Below are 12,494 nucleotides of genomic sequence, written 5' to 3'. Positions count from 1 at the left end.
AATTCCTCAGGTGGTATCAAAATAGATGTGGACAATATATATAGACTTTAAATTAAAGTAGTGCACAAATTGAAGAACTTTTCTGTGGAAGAAGGTTAAAATCTAATAGCTATTAAGTATGATCTGTTTACAAAGAATATGTGCCCCCACTGAGAAACAGGAGCTTTTCCAGGTCAACTACTTTTATAACGGGTCTTTGTGAAGATAATAGGCTTTTCAAAAGTCTATAAGAAGTTGATACAATTAGTAGGGTAATAGGAGTTTATTTTAGTTGTTTTTTTTTTAATGTCTGAATTTGGGTTTTGTGGTTTGAAGTTAGACTGAGAGAAAAAAGACATTATATCATATGTACTTGGGAAAATATTATCTCAAGTATATTTGAGCGTTTCTTAATCACCAGTCCTATATCTATAAAGAAAAATCAGCTTTAACATTCACAGTGTCTTTATAGTGCTTCTGTCTATCTCCATTATATATAGTCTCTATATATTCTAAAAACTTTTGTGTAATTTCAGTGAGTCTGTCCTAAAGCTATTAACTTTTAAAACTGCAATAAATAATTACAAAGTAACTGGAAATCCCTGACTTTACACAGTTGCAGTTCATTGCCCCATAGCAACCTTAAAATGATCTATTAAATGATTATTAGAAACAATTAATTATAGAAGAGAACTCTGAGAGCTCAAATGTAATTTCATGGTTATAATTTTCTTGTCAGGTAATAAAACGGGATGAACTTGGCAAGGATCTGTCTGACTGCTCTCTCTTTGATTTGCTGAAATACGATGATTATAATAGTGACAAGCACCTAGCTCTGGAAGAATTCTATAGAGCTTTTCGTAAGTACAAAGATTAGCCTACTCTTCTTTCAGTTTTGTGTTTCATGTTTTTTTCTAAAATGTTGGTTTTTGGGGTTTTTTTCAAACTTGATACATCCTGATGCAGTACTTAAGCAATGAGTACAATTAACGGCCATGATATAGTAGAGAACTTCTTAGCAGAAATCAATGAGCTCCATTAGTGTCCAGATTTCTGAGGGATTTTGGTAATGGAGAATTTGTAGATAATCTTTCTTAACGCCAACGTTCATTCATAAGTCTGTGTTACATACAAGTGGGAAGTAGTGTGGTCAAGACATAATCGACAGAACCGAAACAGCAAAACACTTCCCCTCACCCTGTATTTGTCAAGGCTGGTAAGACCATTTCTGACAAACTCAGCAACAAATATACCACTTTGGTTAGGGGCTTAATGTCTTCACAGGACTTGGAGAGGTATAGGTATGTTGTGTAGTTTTGCCAGATATTTGTTCTCTGTATGCTGAAGATGACTGGGGACAAATGTGTACAGTACATACAAACATCTTGACCAAACTGGTAGGATATGAGTCAACATGGTAGTGAGTAGCAGAAAGAAGAAAGACGAGAGCTTTTATACATTACATGCAATATAAGATAAATCCATATATTTTGTTACGTTCATATCAGAATTGATGATGTTAAACTCTTATCTACCTCAAATCTAAGAATGAATCTTGAAATCTGACTTGAGTTTCAATAGCTGCTGCTCCACATTAAGCAACCTGGTAGCATAGCAGTGCTCAGCTCTTCCAATAATTATAGTTTGATTATGCATTGAGTAGACTATTGAAGTATCTCCAGTTTAAGTCATTACAACCTGTTGCTTTAGTCTTTTGCTTTATCTTTGATCTACTTACAGCTCTCAGCCAGTTTGAATGATGTTAAATGAGAAAAGATACTTATAGTATTTAAAGCTAAAATGTAATGATTAGATATTAAGGGAAAAAAAAGCTCCATGGAAATTAATCATCAAGAAAGACTGCTTATTTAATTATTTTTTTTCCCCTGAAAGTTTTTCAGATAGTGTGATTTTATTATACTGTTTAGCTGAACCAATAGCTTAATCCTCCTAAAAAAACCCCTTGATCCTGCTGTCTGACGTTATCGGATGACCTTTCTTGCAATGTCCTGACACTCATGATCTCTCCTGAGTCATTTACTGAATCAACAGAAAAATATTCACCTTCCAATCCCATCTTCAGTCCTGCTTATTTTCTACCAGTCGGGTAATCTGAATAGAATAAATGAAGTGTCAGACTATAACGTATGCAAAAGAAGTGAAAGGAAAGTAGAGGCAAGAAAAAAAGGGGAGCAGGAGAAAGAGAGAGGGCAAGATGTTAGGGCTTTATGGCAGTGAGATAATTTGTCTGGACCAGTAAAACAGTAGGAAATACCTTAATTTCTTTATTAAAAGTTGTGATACAAGTCTGACTTAGGAAAACATACAGAATTACATAGCCTTTATACAAGTGCACCTGTAAATTATCTATGGTAATATAGATGTAGATCTACATGTATGGATGTTACATGTGTAGATCTTGATTATGTGCATAAGTATGGAAATATGGAGGCATATACAATATACAGCAATCCAAGAAGGTTAAAGATGTGTAAAGCATTAGCATGCTGTTTGCAAGCACTGAAACTATGAATTAATGGAGGCATAACATTGTTCTCCTAAATAAGAATTTGACATGCCTCTGAGGGACTACTTTGCATAGTTGTAAAACTCCAGACATAAGGATAGCTTTTTTGTGTATTTTTAACAGGCTTTTGAATAATGAAGAGCCATATTGTGTGTTAAGCGTTGCCTTAATAACGAATGATAGTGGAAACATTAGAATACATAAAGTTAGGAATTATTTAGGTTTTTTTGTACAACACAACAGTGGAGAAGACCCTGATTAAAGTCATAACTGTATCTTGAAAGATGATTTCTAGAGCAAAATTCATTCTTCTATGCATGACTTTTAACAAACTGTCCACAAATTTATTATGTTGTTTAAAAACAAGATCTAAAAAAAGGTACAAGTTCATTGTACACTGTGCCCAACAGACCAAAGGAATGTGACATACCCGTAGCGTTTGTAATTAATGCAAAACAAATACTCTTAAAATAAATGTGAAGATTAACTCTAGTTCCACTGCATTTGATCCCAAGAGTTTGAATTCATTCATTCTGACCTATTAACAAAAAATATGTCGTGCAATAAAAGTATACTAAGCTAAGCAAACTCAAATAAGAGCAAATTAAATACCCACCTGTCTTTGGACTGCTGCCCTTACAGCTAAACAAGCTGGCCCTAAGCTGAAACCAAGCTCTCCACATAAGCTGAGACAAGCCCAGGCAAAGTGAATGTGACATCTCCAGTCCAGTGACTTTTGTTGTTTGCTTAAGGCAAAGCCAGTGACCTGTTGCTAGTAATAGCAAGTATGGATTTACTAGGACACAGAGAATCAGATCCATATAAGTGCAAGAAGCACTCATGCCACATCTTCCGTGCACAATTCCACACACAAGTATCTTCTCATTTAAGCAACAATCTACAATAGAATTAAACATTTTCATTTTCTTTATTCAAGTGAAATAGGAATATTAAAAATATTCCAAACAGAAATAAACCTGACTTTTATTTTCCAGCGTTTTCTTTAAGTGTTTAATCTCTTCAATTTTGCATTCCAAAATTACGATTCTGTTCTATTGTCATTATATACTATAATTTTGAATGTATTGCTTTCTATAATGGAAAAGGTTATTTTTCACCAGCTTGGATATGTTCAGATATGTAGAACAAATTGAAACCATAATAGGAAGGATTTAGAAAAAAATATACGTTTTGTAACAATGTAATGAATGAAAGATTATAACTGTTTAATGATATTTGCAGGGGATCATCTTCTAAAATATTGTGGCCTTATTTACAAGAGTTTAAAATAAATAACTGTTATTTAAAATAAAAAATGCTTTTAGAATTTTTAACCCTTTGCAAAGTCCTCTGTCCATTGAGCTTGACCATGTTTTTGTCACTGTTTTTCCATTCTTTTATCTCCACCTTTTCCATCTACATTTAGAACCAAATCTCAATTTAATACGTTCTATTCCCAGTGATTTGCCTCTGTCCCTAATAACAGTGAGTAGTAGACTTGAGAACCGTTGAACTCCCCCCATTAAAGTTATCTACCCAGCTGCTGGAACAAAAGTTACTGACATTCACATAGAATGGCAGTGAGAAAATTTGGGTTTGCAATAGTACAGAAATTGATCCTCTTCAGAACTACTGCATAGAATTCGAAGGATTATCGATTTGGGGTTTTTTTTTATTCTTTGTTTCTGTAACTCTAATGAGTTATTGTTTTAAATATGGAGAGAGAGTGGGAGAAAGGACATAGAAGGGAAGCAGTTCTAGACTTTCAGATGAGCATGGAAATGCGAGGACTAGGTGTTAGAGGTTGCTGAGGGATGATAGGAGCCATATTACCACAGCTTTTGTATGTCACCATTCCAAGGGTGCTTTTGAAGCCAGTTTGTCCTAAAGCTGCTACAATTAAAAATGTACTATAGATAACAAAATATACTTTTAACACATATATGATTTTTCATTAGCATCTTCTAATTAGTACAGGATCATGTGGCACAGAAGGACCTTTGAAAAATGTAAGACAATAGAAGAGAGCTGAGAGAAGGCATTAAGGTTGTTTGTGTCACCAGCCTAAGCCAAGAAAGGGAATAGTAATAATCAAGTATAAAACTAGGATACACCTTTCTAGCTGTGATTTCAAATGATATTTAATAACAGAAAAGTTTGTGAACATGGTTGGATAGGAGTAAAATCCATCTTTACTATGCTGTTGAAGAACCTACTCCCTTAAAGGAGTTTCTTTTTAAAAGATTAGGCAATCAATTTCTTTAAATAGGAATGCATAACTGTAGGAGTAATTATTATTACTGTTTCATTAGCATTCGCAGGTAGGAATTTTTTTCATTGGCATATTTAATTAGAAATTTGACTGTTATGTAAAGATTGTAAATTCAGAACCAAACGTGACTGTAGATTGTACTACTTTATGGAGAGTTTCCCACAGATAACAGCATTTCTGTTTTTCTCTAATGGTCTCTTTCTATTTTTCTCAAGGACAAATATGAATCATGTTTTAAAGGTATTAATGTGCACATAAGTATATATGTGTGTATATATATGTATACATAGTTGCTTGTAGTCTGTGAATTACTTTAGTCAGTCTCATTTAATCTGACAAAATTAGTTCAGAATAAATGGGACACTGAAATGTGAATAACTCTGCAATGGAATAAAAATCCTTCTACTCCTTCAGAAGATCAAATGCTAAGGCAGTGACAAACAAAAAATTTTCTTGAGAGGGTGCTCTCTACCTTGGAGGTCAGTACCAAGACCAAGTTCACAAGATGTTAAAAGCAAATGAAGAGGCTTACTGGTTTCTGTAGTATTTTACATACTGGCAAGGATGATGTCATTTTCTGGGTATCAGCTGTTTTCACACATACCATAAGGCCTTACTTTTTGCTGCTATAGCATCTATCTACTAGATATTTGTCTACTAGATGCCATAACATTTTAACTAGATCAATAGTGTGTGCAGAGAGGAGCCCGGAAAAATGTTTCCATTAATATTAGAAGATAAAATGTTTAGATCTAGATAGGTTTTGGAAGCTTGAGACTGAAGGAATTAACTCGTTCAGTCATTTGCGGCTTTGGACACATCATGTAAAATTCTATTTAAAAAGTGATCCACCTCCAATTTCATGGTTTGTTTTTCTTTTTTCTTTTTTTTTTTCTTTCCGCAGGTAGAGCCAAACAAAAGTTAGAAAGGGAGAATACAGAATATTAGAAGCTTTATCTTCTGTAAACTAAAACTCGGCCCAATTAATTTCCTTTATTTTTCTTTATTTTTTTCTTTGCTTGTGTAATGTCTCCTATGGTATCAAGATAATTTTGTGTTTGCTGTAAATACTGTCTCTTTTTGTTTGTCTTCCAGTACTCTTTCCTAAAATAAATATTATCTGTATTCCTCCTATAAAGTATCATCTAAAATGAAATTTCAAGGCAGATACTTCAGGTGGCCTTCATGATGGGTTGTAAAACCTCAAGGCATACCACAGCAAGTAAACAATGATAAATTATTCTGTTTGATCACTTAGCAGATGCATGTATACATGTAAGCACTTCCTTTTGTGATTGCAGTAGAAAGAATGATCCTAATTTAGACATTTGTGAATAGAACTGATTGAATACAATGAATTTCTTGTAAATAACAGAACTAAATACTCTCTATAACAACATCCTGAATAAAATAAAGAAATAAAAAGGAAGTATCTTTCAGAATAATTATTTATTATTAGTGTAGAAATTGTTCTGATGTTATATTATGCTCCAAAAAGAGACCATGGAAGACTCTTAAAATAAGAATTTGAATGTAAAAATTACCACTAGATGTACAAAAAATTGCCAGAATTAGCTAGCCAGAACAAAATATGACCTCATCTTATAGTCCCTTGTTCTATTAGTGACACTTTATAGTTCCATCTGAACTACTTGTGCTTTCAGGTACCACTCAACAGCATCAACTATATTCGATCTGTTTTGCAGCTGTTATGTAGGATTGTCTATATTGTTACTATACATGCTGTTGCTTTATATATTTGAAAGTACTTTCAATTTTGAAATGCTGTTCAGGTCAGATTCAGATTTTAAACAGTCCTAATTGCTGAGGTATTTATATGAAAATATGTATACACCTACAGTAACAGGAGCTGTTACAGAAGTTGATCTAGGCTGAAATGACAAAACTTATGACAGTGCCTAATTGTCAAATTTGGTGTTTTGCTGTGTCTTGAATCATACGAAAAGGCAAGCAGCAAGAAGTCCACATAAATACAGGGCTAATTGTGATTGCATACGTTTAGTTAATAAATTCCCTAATTCCTTAAAAATTATTCTAAAACATCACTGCTTTCATTATGATAATTTTCCAAAAGGAATTATTATAGGTACAAATCCAAAAATCCTTTTTTGAAATATTTATTTCAAAATAAAAGTAGATCAGAATTTAGAAACGGCAAAATAAAAAATACTAAATTTATACTAAATTATGAATCAAAAGAAATGAGACTTCCCACTGGCTTCTACAAGTTATCCTCAAATTCACAAAGCCTAACTCAAAAAATACTTGTTTTTAATACTTCCAATGTCTTCAGTAGGAGGTCCCAAATATTGTATTAATTATGGAATCTGAGTCAGAGCTTTATAACTATGATGACTGTCCAATAGTAAAACAAGTTAACAAATAGTAGAGGAAAGATTTTCTGAGGGAAGAAGAGATATTATTCTGTCTCCTGCTGCCATTAATTCTCTTTCAACAGCGACTAGTGTGTATTAGATTGTTCCAGAGGGTATTATATTTCAGCACTAACCTCTGAAAGTAACATCATAGTGAGTAGAAACTATTGGACTTAGTGGTGGTATTTTTTCTGCTCAACCTAATCTATCTTTCAAATTCCTGCCTGTGCTACATGTAATTTCAATCTAGAGATTGTCAGATCAAAAAGAATGCAACTTTTTCTGTTTATTTGAAAGAATTTAAAAATTATCATTTCAAACAAGTAAATATTTAATATATTAGCTATTGTTTCATGGATTGAACTAGTGTGCCTGAAATTTCTCACACTCCACTAAGTCAATTCATTTTTATGCCAAGTGGTTTCCAAGCAATGATAAATGTGTTTATTTGGTGCTTCTGTAGTGAGACTGTGTGTGGGTTTTCATAGGTTTGGATGGTTTTTTTGTTGGTGGTATTTTGGGATGAGTTTTTTGGAAATATTTTACTTTTTTTCAAAATTTACTTTTCTCTGAGTAAAAAGACCCCTTTAAAATAACCCAAATCTTCAGTGCTGCTCTTTGCCAATGTAGAAGTCCTCTGAGAAATGCTACACTGTTAGTGTATGTTGCATGTTCAGATCTGAATTAATGTAGAAGGTAACTGATTTTAACGTTTTATAGCATACATTCAGGATATTTGATCATACTTAAGTAAAACCATGCTGCTGAAGTTTTTTTTTTAATCAAGGTATTGCAAGATCAGATATTATACACGCTTGTCACGAAGCTCTGATGAAGTACGGTATTCATCATTTTACATAGCTGTGCTACTGTCTCTCTTGGGCCACAGGCTGTTTACACTGATGGGTAATTTAATAACTGCATTAAAAGTGTCAAAATTAACCAATCACATTTAAATGTGAATAAACTGTTATTTCCTAAGGTTATATATCTAAAAATAGGATACTAATAATTACATTGCGATGCTAAATAAATCTATTACAGTTCTATAAATTTAGAAATCGACCTTTTACTAAGGCCAGGTACCAAAGGTTTTTTCCTCAAGTTTTAGAGAAATTAAGAAACAAATTTAAGGCCAGTGTTAGGTTTGCCTGATTAGATGAAACAAGGTCTTTGATTATCAGGAAATTATGAGAAATTAAGAAATTTTCTTTATGAACCTTGAGGATGAAAATTGGAACCAAACACCTTAATTATAGTGTCGATTCTAACAAGGGAATTGGTAGAGATTGACTTTCATAATATTTTTTATTGGCACAAAAAGCCTGAGAATTAAGTCTTAAATGTCTTTCAATGAGCTTATTTCAATGCTATGAAGAACGACACAGAATGTTGAGGAAAGAATAAACACTGAACGATTATACATACCAGGTTATGGTTAAGTCCCCTAGTAACTGATCAATCATTTCTTTCTCAGGAATCACTTATCTGTGGTGAGTTACAGTATTGTTGCAACTGTTTTATGCTTCTACTTCTGAGATATTTCAATCTTTGCAAAGCAGTGTACCTGTAAGATTAGGCTATGACTGATGTTCCAACATCCACAATCACCTTTATCTATATGTTGTAAGGAACATTTCAAGGAAAATTTAAAATAATGATTTATAATTACTATTTCCTTTATTAAAAATTTTAAAGAAAACATTCTTTACTCATAACTGGGGAGGGGGAGGAAGAGAAAATACATAAGGAATAATGACTGTCCATTAAAGGAGACAATTACTAGCAAATCCACAAGCAGGAACATTAAATATCTCTACTTCAAGGCAGAATTACTCTTCTAGAACTGTAATGAATATTAATAGGCTCATAAAATATTATTTAGTAAGAAACCCTTGAGAACCATTGCATTACTTGTTTGCTTTGCACCCATAGCATTATGTTTTGTCTGGATTTCATAGTTTAAATTAGTCACCAATATTATCATTATATTAAATCTCAACACAAGTTACCTTTCCTTTAAAAAGAAATGAAATCACATTTAGTATTTGGCTTCTCTAAGAGATGGCATAGAGAAATCCTCTTCCTCTTATGGAAACCAGAGTATATAAGTCGGAATTTAAGACATGGGTGAAATGTTCAAAACTGCATCTCAGGTATTTATGTATGTACCTGTATAGTTCTTTTACATACAGTTGAGTGCACCAAAAATTCATAAATATCTATTTAATAAAAGGAGATCCTTGCTGCAAACTGTTTATTAATTCAGCTTTAAATTTAAATAATAAAATATTTGGGAAATTAAAATCTCATCAGAATTGCTAATAATGTGAAATCTGAGGGAACATTGTTGTAACTCAGCAGTTGTTTGTCAGTTGCACTTAAATAGAAAAAAAAAGAATTAAAAGGTTGTTCTAATTTATTGCCTTGATTCATCAAAAGAAAAGAATTTTGATTGCTAAGATAATTCAAGATAAAGACTGAAGGAATAAGATGCATTTTCTGTCCAAAAATCAGTTTATTTTTTTAGAGGATGTTTTGAGATTCTTTGGATTATTTTATGCTTCATGACATGTTGAATTTACTGGTGATTCTTAAACATCAGGCACTAATACCGACTTTAGAAAACTATTGCTATGTAATTTTATTCAAACCTTTGGTACATGTGTTATCTTTATAACTTTTGGGCTACTACAAAGTTCAAAGAAAAAACATCCCCCAAAGAAAATTGTCATGTTTTTGGTTTGTTTGTGTTTTGTAAGGGTTTTTTAATAGCTCATCTACTCTGATTGATTGCTTTGGTTTTACTCCTGTGTCTGGGTAAATAAAAATTCAAAAGTTATTACAATCTGAAGAGATTCTAAAAGGCTTTTAGTAATTTGTGAGATACCTGTATTTCTTGAGAATATATGACATTTACACTATAAAAAAAGAATCTGAAGACATAGTTTTGTAATTAGGTTATATGAAAGAAGTTTGGAAATGCTGTAAATGGAGTTAATAAAAAAATAATTCTAATTTTGCAAAGCTTGTGAGCTTTTCTGTAGACCTTAATGTTAAAGAAAAGTGTATTATAGTGCATTGGGAAGGTTTTTTGATTGAATGCCCTCAAATATCCATTACACACATTAAGGAAAAATGAGCTCTGAAATGTCTCCATTGCAAAGAAATACATTGCAGAAGAAATGCTTTCAGTTCACTGGACTGTTCATGATGAATTAGGTTCTCTCAGTTTTCTTATTTCAGGAAATTTCATTAACTTCATTTCAAAACATAATAGCACAATTTTGAGTTTTACTATATTATTCCTCCATATCTTTTGAATAAGTTTGCTTTCAGTTTTGGTTGTTGTATTTTTTTTTTTTTTTTACTATTACGTTTGATATTATGCTTCCATATTGAGTTTTGATACGTTATATTTTCTTTGCAGTTTACAACTATCCTAGCACAGCCACATATATGCCATTGGAAAAAAAGACTAATTTTCGCCAACCGAAATAAACAGTGGATGAAATATTTGGAACTCAATGTTTTATATAAACTTCAAAGAAAATGTGACTAAAATAACTTTCAGTATGAGAACTGTGACAATATCACATTTTAGATAAAAATAAAGTGATATATCTGAGCATACTAAATTAAATGCTTCAGTAACCATTTGCAGTTTCCTAACTGGTGGGGTGTTTTCCTATTTTATAAGAGAATAATTTATTTTAAAATTTTGTGCTGTACACACAGAAATGTGTATGAATAACATGTATGTACCCTTAGGTAAAAGTGTGTAGGTTTGTAGTTTGCTGAGTACTTTTTAAGGCACCCACTTAAGACTTTGAATATGTAATTGAAATGCCCTCTTTATGTCAATTTTGAGAGTACCTCAGGCCAGTTCCACACTATTTGGCCCAGTAAAAAGAGTGTAAGTATTGGAAAGGACTGGAACAGTTTCTTGCTTGGTGATTTGCTCAGGCATATTTTTCTTTTCCATTTCAAACTTCCCAAGGGAAAAATAGCACAAGTAGACATGTAATAGGCCAGAGGAAAGCATCTAACTTACCAACTGTTAAACTCTTCCTGTTACATATACATTTATTACAAGGACACTCAAACTGTAGTCATTGCAGTGATCTACATAAAAGGTAAAATGCTTTCACTGTGTTCAGAAAGATAGACCCTTCTCTGGTCTATTTTCTATTTGTCAAGTATTTAGTTAGTTTTTTAAACTAAAATAATTTATGTTTATTTTGGTCTTAGTTAATGTTTTCAGGCCTTGGTTTTGTCTTCCTCTCCTCATTCCCAAGACAACAGACTAATTAAACGCATACATTGTTCTCTGGACTCATAGGCTGAAGGATGTGAGAGAATAAGAGGGAAGCATTCAGAGAAACATACATTAATAGTTTTAGTGTTTGTTTGATCTCTTGTCATCAAGCATTTACCTGGTTATTATACCACATATCTCAAGCATTCATAAGTGGCTTCCCATATGCTGTCACTACTAAAAATGCTTGGGTTAGAGTTGGGATACAGTTAAGGAATGTGGCACCCTGGAATTTAAGCTGCTACAACTTCAAACGAATATTGACAACTGTTAGAAGGGAAAGTATATGAAATACTCCAGTCTGTCACAACTATTTTTACAGTCTCAGATAATGGTATTCTAAACTATGATACCTCTTTCTCCTCATCATTCCTGGTTTTCTAACTGCTCAGAAACAAACATCTCATGATTGCATATAATAATTATGTATGTATTCATTAGAGAGATACATGCAAGCTGAATTCAGTAGGAACATTTATATATGTGTGGGTTGCATATATTTGATGAAATTGTATATTATGCTAATTCACTCCTAGTAACTGAAGCTTTTATTTAGTTGGATGGCTCTTGTATATTTTAGATACAGCTTAAAAACATGTGTTTAGCTATTCAAAAGTGTTTTAGATGCAACACCCCAGTCTTCTTTCCCAGTAAAAAAAAATATCATTTTCTACCAAAGGAGATAAGGAAACATATTAACAAAATATCCTTGTTATACACACAATTAAATTGTCAATAGATTCTCAAGGCAGTATTCATAGAATTATAGAATGGTAGGGTTGAAAGGGACCTTTAGATATCATCTAGTCTGACTCCCCTGCAGAAGCAGGTCCATCTAGATCAGGTCACACAGAAATGCTCCAGGCAGGTCTTGAAGACCTCCAAAGAAGGAGACTCCACATCCTCCCTGGGCAGCCTGTGCCAGGGCTACCTTACAATCACAGTGAAATAATTTAGCTGATGTTTAAATGGAACTTTTTGTGTTACAGCTTCATCCCATTA

General features: G+C 32.7%; 1 protein-coding gene across 3 annotated transcripts in view; it reads left to right on the top strand.

Moving 5' to 3' along the window:
* The window catches only part of FSTL5 (follistatin like 5), a 296,370-nt gene that overhangs the window by 153,418 nt on the left and 130,458 nt on the right, over positions 1–12,494 (top strand). For all 3 annotated transcript variants that reach the window (XM_061992991.1, XM_061992992.1, XM_061992990.1), the window contains exon 5: positions 719–839. In XM_061992991.1, the coding sequence (XP_061848975.1) occupies positions 719–839 (121 nt within the window). The remainder of the gene's footprint in view (positions 1–718; positions 840–12,494) is intronic.

This window comes from Colius striatus, chromosome 3, assembly GCF_028858725.1.
Source record: "Colius striatus isolate bColStr4 chromosome 3, bColStr4.1.hap1, whole genome shotgun sequence".
NCBI lineage: Eukaryota > Metazoa > Chordata > Aves > Coliiformes > Coliidae > Colius > Colius striatus.
The sequence above is the reverse complement of the archived record's forward strand: the minus strand, read 5'-3'. Positions and strand labels throughout refer to the sequence as shown.